Source organism: Phasianus colchicus, chromosome 4 (assembly GCF_987193195.1).
Source record: "Phasianus colchicus chromosome 4, bPhaCol1.hap1.1, whole genome shotgun sequence".
NCBI lineage: Eukaryota > Metazoa > Chordata > Aves > Galliformes > Phasianidae > Phasianus > Phasianus colchicus.
The window spans coordinates 16,692,375-16,716,353 of NC_143439.1; the positions used below are offsets into that span (position 1 = coordinate 16,692,375).

General features: G+C 42.0%; 1 protein-coding gene across 8 annotated transcripts in view; it reads right to left on the reverse strand.

Moving 5' to 3' along the window:
• The window catches only part of FAM13A (family with sequence similarity 13 member A), a 142,981-nt gene that overhangs the window by 42,292 nt on the left and 76,710 nt on the right, over nucleotides 1–23,979 (reverse strand). For 6 of the 8 annotated variants that reach the window (XM_090138787.1, XM_090138786.1, XM_090138783.1 and 3 more), the window contains exon 7: nucleotides 1,475–1,516. In XM_090138787.1, the coding sequence (XP_089994913.1) occupies nucleotides 1,475–1,516 (42 nt within the window). Of the gene's footprint in view, nucleotides 1–1,474; nucleotides 1,517–11,616; nucleotides 11,742–23,979 lie in introns of those variants that run through there. The other 2 variants (XM_031607617.2, XM_090138788.1) reach the window with 2 other exon arrangements.

Sequence of the window (23,979 nt, forward strand, 5' to 3'; positions counted from 1 at the left end):
ATTTGATTCCTCATCCTAACATATCTGCACCTCAATTTAGAATTTCCAAACCTGCTCCCTCTCTCTCAGAAATTTCCTGATTTGATATTAGCTTCTTCAACTCCAATCTCCTTATATCCCAAGCAAACTCAACAAGGTCAGCTAAAGAGATCATTTCCTGGATCATTTTTCCATGATCTAGGAAAAAACTTGGAAGGATAGTTTTATGCATTAAGGCAGACAGAAATGTACTGAAAGCCTACAGTTATCTGAAGAGCATATCAAGCAAAAAACAAAAGAGTCCTATTATTAACGGAAAGACAGGGTGAAGATTTAACTTGGGCAAAACTGCTGACACAATGATCTGTACTAAATTATCTTCTGGAGATAAAGGCAGAACCTTTTTGGACATTTTGGAGCTTTTGAAACACAGATTAGACAATATCTGCACAAATACACTGCAGTGAATGTTGGTGTATCATCAGGAAGGCAGACAAGACCACAGAACTAGGCTAGTCTATGAACAGCTCACTGGTGCACAATTCTGCAGTTTTAAAGCAAGTCTGCATGTTACAACTATGCATGAAATGCGCATTTTCTATAGTCTATATTAGAAAAAATCTCTCAGAGAGAATCCAGTCTACAATGATAAAGATATGCAAGACAGTTAACAAGAGATCACTGTAAGAATTCCAAATCTCACTGCTCTCACAAAAAGCACCACAGGAATTTCTTTTTATTTGTCTCAGCTCCACAGAGATCAAAGAAACCAATTACAATATCTGGCCCTTCTTCCTCTGCATCCCTTCACTGTTAATTGCCCCGGCTCCTGGACTTTCACTAAGTATAAATGAAAGCACTGGAATTGAGCCTGCTACCCAAGTAAGCAGAGCAAATTTTCACTGATGTCAACAGAATTAGGCCACTTTTACAGGCAGTGACTTTGCCCTGCAGTTGGCAAAACAAGAAACTCTATTTGTTCAAACGCGGCCAGACTGCATTCCCTCCAGGCAGGCAGAACTGTGGACTGAGGCAGTCCCATCTTTTCCATGCTGGCTGGGCTGCATCAGAGGAACAGTTGCTGTATGGGCTGCTGACTCACCATCTGGTTCCTGGTTTCTTTCTGAACAGCACATGATGTCAGTTCTCAAAGCTCATGGCAAGAATCTCTCCTGTGCCCACAGACTGAAAGCTTGTTGTAAATACAACTATATTATGAAATGAAGAAAACAGGAAGCCAAAGCCCATCTTCTAATTAAGAATTTACAAGACTGGCACTGAAACTTGAGTCTTGTCTTTAAATATAAAGTCTGCAGAAATTTTTTTACTCTAAAGAGTCATTCATCCCTCTAGCTGAGCAATAATTATGAACTTAACAATCGATCTTCAGTTTGATTACAGCCTGCTCAGACTGTCTGGCATCACTCCCCATAGTTAACTGTAATAACAAGTCAATCCCATCCAGAGAAATAAATTAAAACAATTGAGTAAATACCTCACATAGAAGGGTGACATAGGCCGCTCATCTTCCTGGGAGCTAAAAACAAACAAATAAAAAAATTTAAGTAAGTACGCAGCTCTCTCTTGTATTTGCAGCTCATTAACAGCAAGACATTCACTCTGAAAAAGTGATAATAAAAGTGAAACAGCACATCAGTTGCAGAGGTAACATTCACATCTACTTGGTCCTGTAGCTGGAAGACTGCTTTAAGTTAAATCCTTTAAATTTCTCAGCGTTCACAAATGTATAACAGACCCACTGCTAGATGGTCACTCCAGCTCTGCAGGCATACGGGGACTATTCCCATAGCAACAATAAAGCACTTCTGCCAGCAGAACCACCCGAGCCTTTTGCTGTCTGCTGTTCCAGAATTAAACAACCTGCCTGCTAAAGTAAAATTAAGAAAAAAAAAAAAAAAAAAAAAAAAACCACAAAAAAACAAATGACATATTGAGAGATCAAAGAAAAAGCTATGTCTGTATGCATACAGCTAAGAACTCCCTGGTTTCCTTTTCCCCACTGAAAACTGATTTGATGATGCTGAAATGTGGCTTGGCTGCAAAGGTGTGAAACAACTGAAAGGCTGGTCTGACTGTAGCAAGGCAAGTCTGCATCGAATTCAACAGAACTCAAGAGAAATGTGTGTTCCTTGTGGACTTGAGGAAGCACCTCTTGGCTTGAGATCAAGAGCTGCCACTGGACAAAAAAAAAAAAAAAGCGTTTCAGTGGCCAACTGATCCATTTGAAGGGACTACTTTATGCATGGCCCATTCAGCCTGCAGACAAGTAACTCCCTAACCCAGCTCACTAGGCAGCTGCATATGCTTGTGCTAGCACAAGGGTAATGACAAGTTGCTGGAGTGCTAAAGCTTCAAGGTGGAGTGAACTGATGATCATTTGAGGCAACGTTAGGCTTTCCACTTTAAGAAAGGATTCAAATATAAACTTTACCAAACAAATGGTTGGACTTGCAGGCATTTAGCCCTTGTATCTCATTCAATTAGAAATCCTGCTTTCCTCCAAGCACACAGGAAATGCCACTGAGGTCGATTTGTCCCCAGAGGCCTTTTAATTGGGTCTGCTGAAGAGCAGAGTAAGCTTGGGAGAAAGTAAAAAAATGGGAAGTTTTACAAATTAAACAAAAGCAGAAAGGATAACATTTCCAGGCACTGGGAATCACACATTCCCCTACTGGTTTCCCACTGTTTTAGAGGCCTGAGACTACACCAGTGCCCAGCAATTTACCACGGGTAGTCAGTCACTTATATTGACAGAAGTCTAGGGATTTTCACTGCTTTTCAGTTTATTCAGAGGATGAAAGAATATTCAAGACCACTCTGGGTGAGATGAACTCAGCTTTGCACTGAAGTCACTTGGGTGCATCGACTGTCCCGAAACTCTGATCAACTTCAAGAGATCTGGAGAAAATCAAACCTGAATATTTGTTGAGAACATGGCCTGAGTCCATTAGTCTCTCAACTTTCAAAGCATTTTATTTATCAGTCTAGAAAAGCTTCTATAAGCACAGAATAAAAGCCAAAGGAACATCACCACGGGTTTTGTAGCTAGGAGATGAAATGCTCACACACACATTTTGCAGCTTCCACTGAGTCAGGAGGAAGCTGTCTAAGCAAGATGAGCTGAAACTGGCCTAGAGCCAGGTAAGCACTGTGCTCTCACAGTGAATATAGCCAGAGGCAGATTTCACCGTGGCTCATTTCAAATCCAGCCAATGTTATAACAGATTCACAACTATGAATGCTAAATCTATCCCAGGAGAAGGGAGGTGGCGGGATCAGAAAGGCCAGAAAGGCAGATAGGGAGAAAAGTGCGAGCAAGCCAATACAACAGAGAAATCACAGGGGTTTCTACTGTGTTGCTTGACTCCCCACTATAGCATTGATTTGTACATAGACAGCTAGAGATATCTACAGAAAAGATGCTCCCATTCACTGTGATAGCATGTCACACTGGCAGACCACTGGAGGCCTCAAGAAAAGCCTCGAGGGTAACACAGAATGCCACAGAGTGGAAGGAAGAGAAGCGGCTTCCAAAATCAGCACAGTCTACCTAAGCTTGCAAGGCTTCTCTTAACACAACAGTGTCCGAGCGGTTTTCAGCAGCTCTCTGAGACCACCAAAAGCACGGCAACTGCTGAAGGCCATGCTACAGCTTCCACAAGCCTGTCTTAAGCTGCTTGAGCAAGCTACAGCTGGGCTGCTATTGAGAAATGATGATGGTCAGACAGGCTGAAAGCTGCTGCAACCAGGGAGGTAGCACAGTGGCCTGCCTAAAAGCTAAGGAATGCCTGGAGCATCTTTGTGAGAAATAGTTACAAGTTTGAGACTGCTGAGGAGAAGAGAAGAGAACATACACCAAAGGGCTGCCTTCCAGAAGATGACATGGACACAGGTAGGAGCCTCTTCCAGAGCCAGGCTCTCTCCCTTGATGGCTTGTATGCACTCTCTCAACTTGTATGCATAAGCTGATCTCGTAATTTAGCAAAAACAGAATATAAAAAGCATTTTTGTTAAGCTACTTTAAACTCACAAAGTTGCTGGTAAGTGTTTTGCTAAATTCATGGCAATGGCTGTCCTTGTGATCGGAATGCAAGCAAGTCCCACTGGTGCCCATATAACATGAAAAATAAAGCTTATCTGGAGAAAAGTATACAGAGCCATCAGGATTTCTACCTATCCACACAACTCCCAACAACCACAGAAAATGCTGTTTCACGAACAAGTAGCAGCTGTCAAATTCACAGCAAATATTCTTCCTTTACCAATGCAAAAACCCTTCCGTATCTCATGGTTTGCAATTAACTTGCAGGTCACAGAAGCACAATGATACTGAAAAAGCCCAAACAACTTCCTTATAGTCATACTCCAAACTAATTGCGTAACAGATCAGATGTAGCAGTAGCATTCAGCAGGGTCTCAGAAACCTCTTGCCCTTCCTTTCTCTTCCCCCACAGGAAGAGTGACCACTGTTCCACAAGTTTAGGTATTTTGAAGCTAAACAAAAATCATTATCTATGCATACAAAGCAACTGAGGAACAATAAATATCTTACGAACATTAGCTGAGGGTTGGGAAAGGGGGGAGAGAAACTGTAGTGCTTTACAGTTTTATACACGCACCAAATATGTAGCTGCATCCAGGATGAAATCAGCAACATACAGATTTTTGAGAAAAACAAAGAAAAAATTAACTTAAAAAGACCTTTCACATCTGAGCAAAGCAGGTTATCCACTACCCCCAGCCCAATCACCAACAACAATGCACCCCAAGCATCTTTCCCTAACTTCATACTCCTCAGGCAATTCCTCTATGCAAGCTGGAAGATTCGAGCTGTGTAAATTATGAACAGATTTTAACCAGCTATTCCACAATCAGAATCCCTCCAATTAGATGTTAGATCAGTAGGCCCTATTCAATCACAGCCTGCACAAGGATTCTATTTTGATTAAGGTACTTTATGAAATAATTAAGTATTAATGTCGTAAGATAACAAATGGATGTGCTTATGTTATACACACAAACACAGCTAAGTTTGAAGAAAGAAATGAAAAAATGTGTGTGAAAGGTTTTAAATCTGTGTATATCTAATCACATGGTTTGTGATATAAGAGACAAGCAAGCAAACAAGAATGTACAAGATATGAATCATAAATGATCATCTGTTGATATTATGCAATAAACAGGCTAGAAATTGGTTTAAAATCTTCCTTGCAGGATTCTTACTCATCGTCACTCACACAATGCTTACTAAAATAAACCAACAATGAAACAACTGCTTGCTCATTTTTAATGCACCCTGTATTAAAGGGGATTTATTAGTACTACTAGGTACTCCTTTCCAACATTTACTGTGCCCTTTCAAGAAAAAATGCCAGGTCATTAAGTTATACTCTGCATTCACATGTACTTTACTTAGGCTGTGTAATTCATCTTTGATTACCTTTGCACTCCTTTGTGTCCTTTAATATCTGACCAAGAAAAACCAAGTCAGTTCTTCACAGTAAGGAGGATGCAAGTCATTTCAGAAGTGCACCTCCTATACGGTCTGAATATCTACCTTATCTGGTGAAGAATTGATCCATTTGACAAGCAGGTTTATAGAAGTTATTTATTTTATTTGTTTTAAAAACATGTATTTTATGGTCACTGAATACACTTGAGAAAGGATAAAATAATTGAAAAAGAAACACGTCAGCTACTTTATCAACTACTAGAGTTAAGTTGGCCAGGCAGGTGAATGCCAAATATAGCTGTTGCCTTCTTCTCAGGCATAAATACAGCTCCTCTAAGTGAAGGGAATAAACCAAAATGGATTGCTCTTTCATGCAGTATGTGGGAAATCAATTTCTCACACTCCAATGGATACCTAAAAACCCTCCCTTCTTGCTAAAAAAAAAAAAAAAAAAAAAAAAAAGTAAAAAAGTAAAAAAATCAATCCTACTAAATTGAAAAAGAAAATAGAAGTTACTTTCTTTCAGAGTTTGTTTTACTGCTAATGGAGTAATACTGTTATGTTTGTGATTCCCAGTGAGCTAACAGAAAAGTTTGTCAGACTGGAAAGAATGCCAGTATCATCCTCCAGTTTGCTTAGCTCATCTTAGGCTTTTAAGGCCTGTGTATTTGACAGCATTTATGCAAGGCATCCTTTCTGTTTCTAAAGTAGGAAATAGGAAAGCTTTGGTGAAGCCTAACAGTTAAATGAGTGGACTTCCTCCCCTCCCCACCCCCATCACCCCATCACTCATGCAGCTTCACAAATACAGATTTCAGAGAGGGCTTTATTGACTTTTTATAAACAACTAGGTTGTTGAATGTTCCCCCCCACTCCTTCAAGGTTTTAATAGCCCTATTTTATTTTATTTTATTTTTTACTTGCTCCTAATTCTCAGCAGTTCTTCCATTCTCATTTCCTGGCACTGCATTACTCTTATTGTAAAGCAAACATTGCTTTCCTAACCTGCATTTCCTTTCAAAAGTTACATGGGACATATAGTTAAATAAAAAAGACGTGTAACTTTTACAGTCCTGAAAATGTACTTTGACTCCAATGTCAACATTTTGTACCAGAGATGAAGGACCAAGACACTGGCAGGGTCATGCTGCTCAGCCAAGGTCATGTTTTCCTACAGCCCCACCATAGGCTCTATTTGTTCTGTCCTCAAAAGTTAGATAAAGGAATGGTTCTTTCTACTGCACCACAACAATTCTGGACTTCAAAAGAAATTATTTTTTAGTGAGAATACTTTACTCAGGCAATTTGATTGCTGCTTCTAATTTTAATGTGATCAATCAAAAGGCCAATGAAAATTCAGTGATGTTAAATTACTAACCATATCAGAAGACAATGTAGCTTCTGGGAGGCTGAGAAGGAAGGCTAAACTTGAGTCACTTATTACAGCTAGAAACTTTTTGTCCTCTTCTTACCACTCAGAACCACCATGTCACCTGGCATTAGAAGACATGCCATTTTTGCAATTGTGAGGGATTTTAACAATATTATGTAGTTATTGATTTTGATATTCACCATTAACAACACTAAGAACAACTTCAAGGAACTCCCAATTTTGAGGTCACAGAAGTACATTCTGCTGAATACCTCCACTTATTCATGCATTCTTCAACATTTCTCTCTCTTCCCCAAGTTACTTTCCCCTAGAAGTTATTTCAAGCTAGTGACAAATCCAAGATTGTTTTTTTTTTGTGTCCATTTTTTGCATACATTTTTCATTAGAGTGACTTACCCATAGTTTGTGCCTCGCAACAGTGGGTAAAAGGTAATGTTTCTGCACATGAGAAATAGAAGGGAATATAAGCTACTTGCTGCACATAAAGCAAGTGCTGGGGCATGTCACGCAAAAGAATAAGATCATCTCTAATGAGCAAATAACCATAAATTTAATCAAATATGATAATACCGCAGTGACACGATAGTCATCATTACAAGCAGCACTTACCATCAGCTGTTGAGCAATGCCACCCTATCAGAAGGTGAGGGAGGAGAAACGCAGTATACAGTAACCATGGGATAGCACTAAGAAATGTGTACAGCCATTTCCCTGTGACAGCCATTTCCATGCAAACATTTTCATTTTCTCTGAAGACTAACTGTTATGGTCAATAATATAATGTATCATTTTTGGTATTTATCTCCATCTTCCAGCAGTTACATTTATATCCAACCATGCTTAAGTTAAGGTCATGCTGAAGTACCAGCTTAAACTTAAGTTACTCAAATGCCAAATGTCAAAATATAAGCTTATAGTTTGGCTTATTTATTCTTAATTTACACACTCTGCAAAATATCTTAAAAAATTACTTAAATATTGATCTCCAAAGGATTGTTCTAATTTCCCCTCAGCAGTTTGTTCATCAGGCTTCTCAACCAAGTTGAGAGATCACAGCAAGATCACAGTACAGCAATGTGACTGCAGAGCAGTGGTAAACACCCTCTTAGCCTCGCAAAAAGCATGAGCTTCTATGTCCTGTTTTATCTGGCATTCAACTTGCCAATATTATAAAGACAAGCTGAGGTGAAAATGAAAGAGCACTCTCACACATCTGAGGAGTATGTTCTACTTATTTTATTTGCCATAGCAAAGGTTAAATCATCGGTACCCAAGCCTAGAGCGGGAGCTTTCAAATGTAGGGAAAGCTAACCCGCGGTACAGCCATAGGCACTGGCAATATACTACACTATCCACAGGTATAACTCTGAGCAGTCTGTATGTGAGGGCAGAATGAGGCACATAGCCTGAACTGAAAAGAAACGGACTGAAGACACGTGACACACACTATCTCACTCTGAAGCAACACCAGGGAAGTACAGGCTATCCCACGGCAAGATGAAATGGGCAGAACTTCTTGCTCATAAATGCCACTGCAAGCAAGAGGCTGATTTTGCATTTATATTAACATATCTGAATCCAAGGGAATGCCTGACAGCGTAATTTTGTATAATTATTTTCTACTCACTATCCTCCTGGATTGCAAATATGTTTATCTTTTATAAAATGACGTCAATGTTAAACAGCTTGCTTTTATTGTTTTACTTCTTAAACTAGTTGGGGCTTATTATGAAAGACAGGGCAGTGTCTTCTCTTCTTCTTGTGGTTTGGCAACAGTCCTCAATAGGATAAAACTAGAAAATGGGTCAGAAAGAGGCAGAAGGTGCATACCAGCCAAAGCCTCACCTTTTCTCAGAATTAAAGTGTAAAAATGCATAATGCATGCATACCTGCTGCATTATAATGGTTAAGAACTGTTACTAGGTAACCAGTGATTTCTGTTTCAGTACTATTTGTTAGAAGCTCTCAGGCCTCAAATAAAGTTATCTAGCAGCTCATTTTTTTCAGTAAATATTTGCATTTTCTTGCTTAATCGAGTGGGCACCACAGAAGCAAACACCAACAAAATTTCCACGCCTGTTTCCTTTTTCAGCCAGAGGCCCCTCCACCACCCATCTGGTGGTGCCAGGAAAACCCACAGGCTTCTATACACAGCAAAGTCAGAGCTGGGAAAAGACAGAACCCAACTGATTAAAGGTCAGCCTGGAAGGCCAAAAATTTATGCAGCATTTTGTCATAGGCTACTATCTTCATTCAGGAAGAAGAGAACGATGGGACTGAATTTCTTTTAATTATACCACCAGAAAACCAAGCAAACACACCTGACAAGTTCCCTTCACTCTCAGCAGGGGATATTCCAGAACATTCTTCAATGGTGTTTGTAAAACGCTCCAAGTACGTTGGAAAGAAAGTGATAACAAAGTCCAAAGGCTCAGACTTATTTACAATACAGCTTTATACACAGACATATTCCCTAACTTGGTTGAAAGAATACAGCCTCCACTACAAAATGGAACAGAGATGTGTTCTCAGGCTAAAATATTCTGTATTCGTGGAAGAACCTAAGGAAACAAAGCACTTTGGTGAATTCCACAACCCCAATGCTGGCTGCATACAAGGCAGCCCATGCAGACAACTGCTGTTGTACAAATGAGAAACAGACCAGGCACACTCCCCTACTCCTATCAGATGCAAAATATAAAAACATTTGCGATGGCTTCATTTTTCCTAGCCATCAATTTGAGCAAAGTGCAAAGCAAGAGAACCACTGGACACAAGCAAGGCCTCAGCATGTACCTAGATTCTTATCTCCTACAGAAACTGACAGATGCAACTGCTAAAGGCAGCCACAGGTTTCAGCTTCACACGGCTTTTGTTAAATCTGCAACACACTGAGCTAGAGTAAACGAATTCAAACACACATTAACAGTGTTACTAATGCTCTAACTAGGAATCCAAGTTATTAAACAAAGCTAGCTGCCATTCAGAAAACACAGTAATCTACTCGTAACAAGAGACAATTGCTTGTGGAGAGGTTATTGGAAAATCAGGAACTCAACCAGAGTGCCAATTAAGGTAGCTGTTACAGTGCTTAGGCAATACAGTACCTATTTTGGGAAAGAGTTCAATACATTTGGCGTTCTGCCTTTTCCTGTGCAATGAAACACAACCCTGAAGCCCTATTGTCACTCCCTCACAGCTGGCTACCCTGTCCCTTCATATGCCATTCCACAGACATCTATATAAAGAATAAAATGACACGGTATAGTGCATATGGCTCCGCACAAGCACATGATGTGACATGCAGGTAGACAGACTCACAGCTTACAGACAATGTGATAGATCTGCTTTGGAGCCAGGCAGTGGGCACTGTGCACAGCCAGCTGTCAGTGCAGCAGCAGCTCTAGCTGTCTCAAGGAACCATACGGACTGCCACCGATCTGCCTTCCTGAAGCGGAGAAAAAGCCCCAGAGCAAGAGCCTCCTCAACAGCAAAAAGATGCACTAACAAGGAGAAGGCAACGTTTTAAGAGAAAGAATGGGGAAATGTGCAACCTGCAGAATGCTGCTGGAAAGGGATTTGGGAGGCTGTGCTTCACCTCAAAAAAACCAAAAAACAAAACAAAACAAAAAAACCTGCTAGAAGTACAGTGTACATGTACTAAAGAGACAACAGAGAAGACAGTTTTGTAAATCTATTTCTTTTTAGCTGCAAAATCCTGATACCTCTGTACCATGATTAAGTTTTAATGGGAGTTGATACAAATCTTGAGTTTTGAAGCGGTGTGCATTCCTAATTGATCAAGGGTTAACCCTTGCAACAACTAACCCCAAAGTGTTTAATTAAGGCTGCCCTGGGAAACTTATCTCCCCCTGGGCTGAATACACACATTTGGGAGCACGATAACAACCACTTGTTCTGCCTCTGTGTACGGTAGCCAGAGGATCTGGAACACAAAATGGTTAAAAATATGATGTGAGCTGGCCCTGCAAATAGGCACGATGGGCTATGACTGCTTCTGTAAGACATTTAAACTGTACTTCTGCTTCTCTGCGGTCATCAACAGAGAAAGAACTCTGCGACAGCATTCCCGCAGAACAGACTTTCTCCACATCCATCCGCAGAGGACACCAAGATAACAACAGATTGGGCAGCAATTCCAGCTGTTATTTTACGAGTAAACGGCAACTTCACGGCTCTGCTGAAGCGGCACGGCCGTGGTGCTGAAAAGGCGTGCCGAAGCACTCACGGACCGCTCTGCAGGCTGCGCAGAGATCGGCGCTCGCCCTGCGGCAGAGAGGCGTGCGCGATGCTGAGAAGTAAAAGATGCATCGCAATCCACGCAGGGTCTCGCTAAGCCCGGCACACGCTGCTCCAGCCCCGGGGCGGCTCCGGGCGCTGCCGTGCCAGCACCGCTCCGCAGCCAGCCGTTCCCGCACGGCACACGCCGGCGCAGCTCCGCGCTCGCAGCTGGTGCTGAAGGGAGGCGTGTCCCAGCGCCGGGGAAACAAAACAGCCTTCTTCCAAAAACCGAACCTCTCCGCGGCGTTTTCGAGGCGCGGACAGACGGCGCTACGTGGGCGACAACCCCAAGGGTTCGCGTCCCGGGGCTCCGCCGGGCCGGACCGCCCAGCCCCGCGCGGCCCCACGGGGAGAGCCGCGGGCACGCCGAGCCTCCCACACCCTCAGCCCCTCGTTACGCACTCCGCCCAGCGCCTCGCTAACACAGCCCGGCACGGCCGGCTCCCCCCGCAGCCGGCCGGACACGTACCTCTGCAGGGGCATGACTTCGCAGGCCATGCTGGCCATGGGGCTGCTCCACCGCCGCTCTGCCGGCCGCGCCCGCCCGCAGCGCCTGGCCGCGGGGAGCCGGCGGCTCGGCCCGGCCCCGGGGAGGGGCCGCCGGCCGCCGGTTGGCGCTCCCGAGGCCCGCCCCGCTGCGGAGCGGCCCGGCCCGGCCCCCGCTCGCCGCCGGGCCCGCCCATAGGTGGCACCGCGCCGCGCCGGAGGAGGCGAGGCGAGGCCCGCGTGAAGGACCGGGGCCTGGAAACGCCGCTGCATTGCGGCGCGGGTGGGAGAGCTACATAGTGGTGTCCCACGTTCCAGTCCTTGCACTTCCAGGTCTTGCACTGAAATGTTTGATGGATTCTAAAGGGGCACAGCCAATGTTTTATGTTTAACCTTTGAAACTCCTCTGCCCAAACAAATCCAAGGAATTACCTTCAACTTTCTCTAGCATCAAACTAACACTTCTGCTGCTGAACCATGTTATTTTATCAGTATCAGGGGAGAATCCCAAACTGATGAGAGGGCACAAGAGAATGGAGCCTTTCACCATTTTAGGTGGTAAAAACCCAGTGGTTAATTCCCATACAACCAGACACACCAACTTTCTAAAATTCAAGTCCATATTAAAAACACACCCACCTTCAATGCCAGACCAGGGAGGACCGGCACTGGTTTGGGGGAAAGCTGTGGCAAGAGTTTAGTACCTGGACATTTATGATTTCCATACAGATGTAGGTTGTGAGAATGATGCGAGAGCCACAGCAGCTTTCTAGAGAAACCGTAGGCATTCACAGATTTACAGAAGGACATTTTGCAGGGACATCTAACAGATCTTGTCCTTTCTCAGTAGGAGGCAGGATTGTTCTGTATCTTCAGTGCAAAAGCAGCAGGTAGCTGCAGCCTCAGAAAGCAGTGGCATGGAGTGGAAACACGGAGGTCAACTGAGAAGCGGCTCTGCTTCAGTATGCTGAACTGTTTAATATTTGCTTCTGTCAGCAGGCTCGCCGAGAGAAGTGCATTAGTAATGCTTCTGCCCACTGCCTCAGCACAAGCCTGTTCTGCTGCAGCACAGTCATGCCAGGCACAGCAAAGGGCCCCTTTTTTTCTGGAAAGTCAGCGATGCTGATAAAGCACTCTGCCATCAGAGATCTGGCCTGCTCTTATCTGTGTCAATTAAATGAATATCTTCATGACTTCCTGTTAAATTAAATGTGCTGTAAGCGTGCTTAAACAACTAAAATCACGCAAGAAAGATTCTATTCTGATAGACAAAAGTGCTTCAGTATAAAACAAAAGCACCTTGTACTGTTTCACAGTTTGATGATAAATCAAATTACTCCCTTCCTGGCCAGCCTTTTTTTATACACTCACAGTTTACAGAAGTTCATTACGCTTCTGTAAACTGAATGTTACCATGAGGATGCTAATTTAAAAAATAAAACACATTTAAAAAGGACCTATCTATGTAGAGAAGAAAGCAGGGTTCTCTGGAGCAGCTTGCTAAACTAAATTCAAGTGGGATAACTCTAGTAGATGCTGTGCTCTCAGTTTATTTCCTAGCTACTTTGTTTCACCTTCCATGTAACTTGCTTGTACAAATGAACTTAAAACTAACTAACATCCACAACAAAAAATCCACTAGCAAAAAAAGGCACTGTAATAATCAGAAAGATCAATGTATGAATTAGCATCACTGATGGTCAGTTGCTGGCACTGTGCAAAGACCAACCAGATGCCTTGGGAGAACACTGACATTGCTCTTACCCTGCGCCATCAACACTGTAAAATCTACCTCCCATTCCTATTCTCTTCTTTTGGAGTCCCCTTGATGGGCTTCCAGTTTTATCCTTCCTTTCCTTATTTGCACCTTCAATATTGATGAAAACATCATGACAAAGTAGTATTGTAGCGCACCCTTCCCTGCACACCTACAGACATGCAACTTCAATACCCTCTAAAAGCAAGGAGACCAAAGATGAAAAATGCATCTGCTGCACTTTTAGTAGCACTGCTGGTTCCCCAGGATTTAAATTATCTCTGGAGAAGCTGCAGGTATTACAATAAAAAGTTCTCAATATCAAAGGAAGTGAAATGTTAAGTATTTTGGGGCACAAAAGCCAACCACTCATGACATCAGTGCTACCTGCACCTCAAACAGCAGGAGGAAGCCTGCAAGTGCTCTTCACCTTGCATCAGTTCCCTCTGAATCTGTCACTGTGCTGAAACAGCACAGAACTCCTTAATACTTCACCTGTGCCATTCATGTGTACATATCACAAGTAATGTATTTGTGGCACACAGTAAGCAGATAAAAGCTGTCAGAACACTGTGATCTTATCTCCAAACAATTCCATTTCCTTCTGCAGATGTTTTTATGTCAAAGCTAACTTGCTACTGGACATAGGTAAAGATTACTACCCGTCTCCCTGCCCTCTTGCATAATTTGAACAGGATTCTCACATATGAAACCTGGGATTACGCAACATTTTGTTTGGGATTTGATTGTACGTACTCATTAAATCCATTTTCCCATGTCAAAGATGGAAAACAAAACTTCTGCAAGTTGTATGCAATTCTTACATCCCTACTGCTTGCTCAGAAAGCCAAAATTGTTTGTTGGCAGCTATAATTCACTGCAGTGGCTATTTATGGTACCACCAAATAAACATATGGAGGATACAGCCACATACCCTTCTCCATCCCCACTGGAGGCTTTTAAACCTGGACTCATTCCAACTGTGTATCATCAAATGCTTAGAATGGAAAGAAGCCATCATTCCCATGCAGTTCTCACCCTGCCACAGAAAATCATGCTCCAGAAAATAAAGTAAGCATAGTGGGTGACAAAATGGTCTCAGGACAGGCACAGCATCCTCTCTATGGACTCCACATTCCCTAATGTACTTTGACTATTTCAGGAAAACAGATAACAAATGGTAATAAAAATGATTAAACTCCCCCAAATGCCAACACATACTAGTACACTTCAGCACCTGGGCAAGGCACCATCTGGATTCACACTATTTGATTTGAATATCTATTACTGAGATTCAAGAAAAAAAAATATATATATATATATACTGGCTGGAACTAAAGATGAATAATCACCTTTCTCTTCTGTCATCAGTGAATGAACAACATTTGGAAGGGAAGTGTCCAATCAATCATCATTACAGAAATGCTTTCTCTTCTTTCTTTCCTTTCCATACATTGCTGCACAGCAAGTAACTTTCTCAGCATATAAAGCAACAGAAGAAGAAAGTCTGTGACCAGCAAAGTAGCAGAAGACTGGAAAGATACCTGATTTAGTTAATGGATTTTATGAAGATGTGGCTGTGTCTGCCCTCTGAAAAAAACAGTTATCCCTTGGCTCACTTCACTGTCATACACAAATATTATTTAAAAAGAAAATCTTGCCTGGTCTGATAAAGTCATAAATTATTTAAGGTGCCACCATTTACACACACAGGGTTGTATCGATACATGAATTTTTCTCTTAAGAATATCTGTGCGTATAAACAACAGGAATTACAAATGCAAAATCCTCTGGAAAACTTCCCGTAGACCAAAAGATTTGTGTGCACATAAGGAGTAAGCAAGACACAAGTAAATAAAAACCATATTTGGAAATTGTAGCTCTTCATGTCCAAACAAAGCAGACAGATGATTAAATAGACCCTGCCCAAAAGAGCACAGATGGGGAAAAAGAGCAGGAATGGGAAGAAAGAACAACTAATCTGTCAAAAACAAAATTCAGTGAATAGGCAACCCTCTGAAAGTGAGTGAGTACTAACTGAATTTTCAAGGCTGGTATCCAGCCCTATCTTGCCTACTAATTTTGTCAATGAAGAGAAATAAAACACAAAATAATACTGGTGGTTCTATTTGCGTGCTGTGTGCAAGCTTCAATACAGTGATATAGGCGTGAAATTTGGGATTATGAATGCTCAGCATTATCAGGGGGATACAACATCATACTAGAGCAGCATTTCCATACAAGCTCTCAATAACTATTTCACTGAAGAAATTAATATCATTCATGTGTACATCAACACGGACGGCCACACGGAAAAGCTGTTTTCTTTATCTGTTTGTTATTAGTGTGGCTGCTAATGAAGGCTCTGTTCAGTTCAGGAATTCCCATTCACAAGCAAGTTGTGAAAACCTGAAGAACGCTCAGAGACAACCCAGAAAGGGAATGCTAAAACGAACGCCCACACATTTAGTGCTTTTCAAATTAAACAGATCATGTATGCAGGCAGGAAATGTTAATATTTGAACTACCACTCAAAAGTTGAATGAGATCCATTGGCTGGAAGTCAAGGATAGACAAATTATGACAAGAAACGAGACATTTTTAAACAGTGAGGACAACTAACTACTGACACAAATTATCAAACACAATGGCGAGTTTTCTACCGAGAGGAATTTTAGAATGAAGAATGGACAAAGAAAGGCTAAAACAAATGTTATATTGCAACCACAGCAAGTGAATTGAGGTGGCAATCAAATCAGAATGAGCCATGGTTCTTTCACCTGCAGAAATCATGTTGGTATTTTAATTTGTTTTCTTTTGACCCTAAAACTGTATAAATGAGCAGATTCTGCTGCCATTAATTCTCTTCAAATGAGGCACATGCTATCAATTATGAGAAGATTCTGGCACATCTTAATATATAATCAGTCAATATTGTGGTTTATTTGGATTCTCCCTTGGGCTTTTTAGTCAGTTAAGACAGGGTAAAAGAGCTCAGTATCAGCAACAGACTGCAGACAGTTATTCAGACATCATTTATAGGGGATGAGAAAATAATGGAGTTATAGCAGACACTATTGTCTGCTGTCAAAGTAATGGGAATCACTTTAGTTTTCATCTCTCTGGCTAAATTTTTCCATATAATATGGGATTCTATGGGTATAATTAATGAGGAAGGGTGATCGTTTGGTCCTTTGTTACAGAAGTATTCCTCTAAATAGTCCAGATTACCCATTTCAAAAATCACTTTAAGAAATCCATAATTTCTACTAAAAGTATTAAATAATAGCATAGAACACATCTCTGTTCAGCATTCTGTGAACTGCTGTAGTAAGGAAATGAACAGGAAAAAAAGCAGAGTCAAAGTATACACTTTTCACAGTCTCAAACGCATTCTATCATAACATTATCTAATTGAGAAAGTCATAATGAAAACCTGCTTTCAATTCTGAGAAGGACCAGTCACTCAAGGATGGCATCTCCATGCCGATACTAAGACTGCTTAAACTTGCTGGAAAAGGAGGAAAGTAAAAGAAGCTTCTCAGAGTTCCTCACCTCAGCCAAGAGATAAGCACATATTTCCCACAGAATGGGATATCCTGAGCTCCCAGGAGCCCTGGGTTAGCTGCTGTGGCAGCTCTCCACTAAGCAGCAATATCCTTTGTAAGCACTGCCACACCCACTGCCAGCCGCTTCAACTTGTTCTAAAGACTCTCTCCCCATGGGATAGCCCAGAAATTATTTCTTGGCCTCCGTCCTGGAGGGGGGAGGACAGGGAGCAGGTTCCTAAAAGGTTTTCAGTGAAAGCATCACGTAATGGCTGGCTGTGCCAGCTAATGTGCTGTGGGAACAGGGTAAAGTGTGCTGTACAGCAGGTCAGTAGAGTCTTCCCTTGCACCTGTTAGTTTAAGTGCCAAAGCGTGGAAAAGCAAGTAAACAAGCAGAATTCTGATCTTCTATCGCATTATTTTCAATGTAGGCTTTTTCCAAATCTCAGCTAATCTAATGAGTTGGGTCTTCTGAGGTATATCCGGGGTCCAGATAGCTTGCAATCATATCTTTGTTGGGGAACAAACCCCCTTTGCTACTCAAACGGGATGCTGTTTTCTTGTGAAATGATTCATACAAATTCAAGACCAAGAAGCAGCTGGGATGATGTTGGAGAGAAGGGGAGGGGCTGATGGGTTTGCAGAATGGTATGCTACTTGAAATTGCTGAGGCCGAATAAAGCAGAGGAACAGTGCTCACAATTTATGTTTGGTCAGTGTGGCTTTTTTACTTCACTGAAAGATAAACAACCTTCCCTGTTGGCAAGAAAGGCAGTCTGGCAGAGTTACTCTCCAGAACACCTTCTAGAAATAACTCCTCTTCTTGGACTCGTGACATAACAGAAAGGAATCCTTGCTTTGCAAAAATGCCCCAAGAGTCCTTCTGACACACAAGACAGGTGATAGGAAGTGATGTCTGGGCTGAGACTTGGCAAAAGAGACTGACTGGTATGGAGTAAGCTAGGTGAGAATAACTTGATCTCTGTCTAGAGCTGGAAGACACATCTGCCACGAAAGCAAGAGAGATTCTGGCTAGAGGACAATTCTGACCAGGTCTATCACAGCCTGACTCCATTTGCCTGGAGAACAGCTCTCTCAGGCCTGTCCTGTGTTTCTTTTCTATATTCAGATACATGCATATCAAGAGGCATGAAATATTGTGTGCAGCCTGATACAATAATACTGGGCTCGAGCAATGTTACCAGCAGCACAGTTCACTGTTGTACCCCTCATATGCATCACCAGCTTTGCAACTAACCACCCCATATGTGCCCAAGCTGTGCAAACATGCTCCTATTCTGCCGCAGGCCAATCTGCATAACATTAGGAGTGGAAAATGAACAGAATAAAGAGGTTCAGTATAAGCCCTTATTTAGGTATCAGGAACATTCAGAACAACATGAGAAAAGGCTATAAGCTTGCAAATGTCAAACCCACCTGCACAGACCTGGAGGAAAAAAAAAATCTACATTGTCCAACCCAAACACATAAATCAAGTGGAATGCTAGCAGGAGCTTAGAGAACACTTCCCTTACTTTGTATGATGCTCACTAGACCTCTTAGAATGATGAGCACTTGATTCAAATTTTTATCTTTATTTTTTTCCAATTTAATACTTTCTGGATTTTTTTTTTTTTTTTTAAAGGAAGCATCTATAACTGTTATAAAACATAGGAGCATTCCTCCCAGCAGAGTAATTGTTTCATTGCAGTTAGGTGAGTCCTAACCCTAACGCATGACAATAAAAATGTTACCTTTATGAGCTAATCCCTCCCCATGTGACTCAAAACTTCTCCATTCTGAGAGCTTTGGAGACTGTGAAAGGAAGTGAGGAATCACTGGTTGAGTCTCTTGCCTCCAGCAGTCTTGTCAAAGTAGAAATTGTCAATATCCAACAGTCCTTAATAATTTCATTGTAATCACCTAGTGGCTTCTCTTTGGAGTTATCCCTAGTGCAATTGCATTGCTTCCTGCATGTGCAGAATGCCAAGGAATACTTCAGTGCAGAATCAGAACTACCTTCACACCTCCAACTACAGCACTTTCAAACCAGGAGGAAGGCATGGAGCAAATATGAGAAAGTGCAATTTGCAGATAAGCAGTTAGTCAGAAATCCCACTCCTCACAGCAGAAAAAAAAAGAAAGGAAATCTGTCATGGCTACTGACCATAAAAGAGAAGAATTTTACAATATTGAACCTATTCAGATACATATGCAAGCAAGGTGACAAGGGCACTGAATGACATCACTGCCCTGCCACCTCCAGTTTTTTCTTACTAGACAGACAGCAGACCAATTTGATTAAAAATGTGTGTGTAATGGGAAGTTACTGCTGAACTCCATCAGCCTACAGGGCAACGTGCTGAACACAATGTCCACATGCATGATTATTTGAGCTAAACCCGGAAATTGCAACAGCAGGCAAGCCTGGTTGAGAACTTGCTGACCTCTGTACGCTGATCTTCCTGCAGCCTGCCTGCAGGAAGTAGGCCAAGGTCCCCACTGGGAAGCAGAACAGGAAGGAGCACCTCAAAGCTTCAGGTGACTGAAAACTGCTTGCTTTGCAAAGCTACTGGAAACGAGGCACGCTGTGATGACCTTCCTTAGCTAAACAGTGCACTGGGCAGACTAGGAGACAGGCTGAAGAAGCTGTAGCAAAGGGAATTACTCACTACTGCACTACAAGTATGTAAAACCACAGTGCAGAGGTCCTACCTTTTCCCTAGATACTAGTAAAAAAGATAGTGACAGGTGTTTTGTTTTTGAAGCACAAATACAGAAGACAAAACAATTTCCAAAGCAGGCTTACATTCTTATTATCCATGGTGTGTTTTTCCATAAGAGGTCGCTGATCTTTTTGTTTGAAGAAGACCTCAAAATTGCCAACCCCTTCTGTACAGCAAGAACCATTATCAGGTACCAGTCTCATGAGATGAAGGGACTTTCTTATCACTGCAAAAGCAGATAAGAAAGAACTGAACAAGATGACAAAATAAATAATCCTTCTAGCGGTGAGGGCAACACCTGAGATATGTGAAGGGAGGCTTTTTTTTTGGTTTTTTTTTTTTACTCAGAGAAAATTCAGGTTATTACTCAATTACCATGAACTTACAGTAGTCCCTTTCTGGTTTCTAAGGCTGCTGAAAGCTGTCCCAGGAAATGGGAAAAGCTAACACACTTTGCTTATCAGCTAAAAGAACTTTTTTCCTTATATATTTTATGGCATTTAAGAGCTGCTTTTTATATATATCAGTGGTCAGACCTTTGGCTTAGGATTCTTGCTGCTTCCAAAATGAACTTCTACTTCTGTAGCACAGGTCAGGGGATGAGATGCAAGATGTTCTCCATCCCACAGACCATAATTTGTCACCAGGTAAATCTTGTATAGAGAGGCAGAAATAAAATGATGACATAAAATAAGAAGATACCTAATGGGTAAAGCCTAATCTAAATCAGTAACCTGTGCAGGATGCAAATGCTTGAAAAAGTAAACTGAAATCCACCCAGGTGACTTGCATGGGAAAAAATCAACATAATTACATGTTACTGTGACTGTCATTACATGGACAGCAGAGAAGAACTGAGGAAGAGCTGACACCACACCCTGACTCACCACTCACAGTCACCTACCTTGCAGAGAAAAATAAATCACATGTCTTTGTGGCTGTGTTTTTAGAAAACTGAAAGCTTTTGTTAACAACTCATTATGTAATACGGTTCCTAGTGCCAGCATCTCACAATGCAAGAAAGAAGGGAATTGATTGCATAGGAGGGTGGAGACAAATGTACTTTTAAAGTTAAATGAGTCAGCTTGGAAAAACTAACTCAACACAACCTAAGGAGAGAAAGGGACAAACAGCACAAATACCTTACACTGAAAAAGTCCCCTGTGAGGGGTCAGAGCAGGGTGCACCAGAGACTGCTGCTAAACCATCTAGAAGGTAACCACTCTCACCACTTCCCCATCAAACTCCCTCTAGACTTTTGTTCCTTTCCTGAGCAGTTTTCTCGAAGAATCTGGGTCTTTCAGAAGGCAGTCCTGTGTGTCTGTTGGCTGCAATCCCGTATGTATGTAAACCTGGCAGCAAGGCTCCTGAGTGATAAGGCAAATTATTACTTTGGATAGGGACTGAATGTACTGCCATGACAGGCTGCAAAAACCCCAAGCCTAAACAAAAATAGTCAGCTAAACAAACACCAGCCCCCCTGCTTGATTTGTTCTGGCAACAACAGGAACCCAAGTTCTTATCACATGCCAGAGAATAATGGTACGTTTTGGCTTGCCTTGGTTTTAAACCGCAGCTGCTAAAAGGAAAGCCAGCAAACAGGGAAAGTGTTTATAGTAAGCACAAACTTCTCAGTGTACAAATACATGTGTTTTCATACCTCAGCAATTAACAGCTAGAACATGCAGTCTCATAAAGAAGAGGGCACAGCAAATGTACACAAACCCACCCTTTGTTTTAAGGAGGACAAAACAGCATGGGATCAATGAACTTGCAGAACACAGGCCAAATATAAGCATCTTGGTGAACAAAAGGCTGATGTAAACAAATGTCTCAGAGAATCTGCACATGCTAGAAAGCCAACAAAGGTTATCTGTGCTGGCAAATCTCATTGCAGCTGTGTCTGCAGTTGCAAACAGGAATTTATGATCTTTGGCACACAAAGAGATGGCTAGAAGGTACTGGAGAAGGCGGATTGTTTACTGAATGGTTGCAGTGGTTGTTCTAGTGCTTCAGCTCCCAGAATCTGCACAGTGTTTTTCACGAAATTTGTCCACCATACACACACTGATTTCACAGCACCCGATGATTACCAGTAAGGTAAGGTATGCAGTAGCACTCCTTAGATCAATTGTTACACCCAGGGAGCACGCATAGGGCCTAACAACGTGACAAACAGCAGGGCACCCTCCCACAGATAAATCCTCCTTGAAAACAGTACCAGGCCTGCAAAGACATATGTAGCTCCATTAAGTGCAAGAACACCAGTATGTGGCAAAGCCCATTTTAGTGCCCCTTCGGTGACAAAAATATTATGGCAGTGAAAACAAAAGTCCGTAGACAGCAAGCACCTGGCACTTCTGAGCCAGCACTGGGAAAGCCATTTCAGCTTGCCATCAGCAATCTCCTGCCTCGCACTTGGTCTGCAGGAAGCCTCCTGCCTAAAAGCTTTCACTATTCTTTGCTGTTAAATGAATTTTAGCATGAAAGACTAAGTGCACTGCTTGTAAGAGGCCCTCCTACCTTTGTATTCACTTAAATCTTCATATATCATTGAAGTAAAATACATTTGAACTTCTTACTCAAAGTGTTGAAGTTTTAGCACCTCTAGGCACATAGAACCATAGAATCATCATAGAATGGCTTGGGTTGGAAGGGACCTCAAGGATCATCAAGCTCCAACCCCCCTGTCACAGATAGAGCCACCAACCTCCGTATCTAATACTAGACTGGGCTGCCCCATCCAACCTGGCCTTGAACACCTCCAGGATTGGGGTATCCACAACCTCTCTGGGCAGCCTGTTCCAGCACCTCACCACTCTCTCTGCAAAGAACCTCCCCCTGATTATCCAACTTAAATCTTCCCTCCTTTAACTTAAAACCATTTCTCTCTGTCCTGCCATTATCTACTCTTGTAAAAAGTTGACTCCTCTCCTGTTTGTAGGCTCCCTTTAGGTACTGAAAGGCTGCAATGAGGTCAGCCCACAGCCTTCTCTTCTCTAGGCTGAACAAGCCCAGCTCCTTCAGCCTGTCTTTGTAGGGGAGGTGCTCCAGCCCTCTAATCATCTTAGTGGCCCTCCTCTAGACCCTCTCCAGCAGCTCCCTATCTTTCTGGTATTGGGGGCCCCAGACCTGGACACAGTACTCCAGCTGGGGCCTTAGGATAGAGAGGGACAATCACCTCCCTGCCCCTGCTGGCCACCCCTCTTCTGATGGAGCCCAGGATACCATTTGCTTTCCGAGCTGGAAGAGCACGCTGCTGGCTCATGTTAAGCTTTTCATCCACCAGGACTCCTAGGCCCTTCTCTGCAGGGCTACTCTGAAGGATTGCTCCTCCCAGTCTCTCTCTCCTATCCCTTCTTTTTTTTCTTCCCTTAATCTTCTGGGATTTGCTCAAAGACTGTTTCAAAGACAGGTATTGTTTTTGCTACTACATAATTAGCAGTTTCTGCTATAATAGTGTAATTCTCAAGAGATCACATACGTTATGTTCTAGTGGGGATTATAGGTACATACAGTTATTCTACCTATTCTGCTCAAAAAAACCAAACAAATCCACAACAAAAAAACAACATACCAATTTTATAATATTTTCTTAAAATCAAGTCATGAACAGGAGACATCTTATAATCTGGAACACGTCTTGACTGCAATTGATATTTCTCATATTTCAAATGACAGCAGCATTGTCAAAAAATTTCTGCAATGAGGAATATCATACCTGTAAAGAGGCATAATGCGTCTCTTTCAACATTAATACAAAGATAAGCCATTCTAGAAGATATAGTCACAACTGTAGCTGCTACTTAGTATACAGAACTCCTTTTTAAGGTCAGCTGTATAAAACAGATACAGAGAGACATTATAAATAGTATTAAACATTACTAAACAACTAGAACTCTCATTTTCTCCCTGTAGATCTATTCCCTAATGTCAAATGAAAGTGTCTGAAAATGATAGACCTGTTACAGTTATTGCTGGGGGGGCCTTACAGGCCTATGTGTGGTTGGTTCCTTACTTTTACACGTGTGAGCCTGCTAAAAGTAGAGTTCTGCATCTACTGTTCCATCGTAACCCTTCATCCCCTTCTAATCCACCCATATCATGGTATCTGAGCTCAGAACAGGAACAAACCACAAGCATTTTCATGAAACAGCAAAAGACTATCATTGCCAAGAACAACCTTTATTCTTTTCTAACAAAGATCATATGATAACTGAGCAGATACAGTAATTTCACTAAAACGTATCTGATAATTACATATAATTACACAATGATAACATTTATTTAAGAACTGCTAGTACCTTGTGACAGAA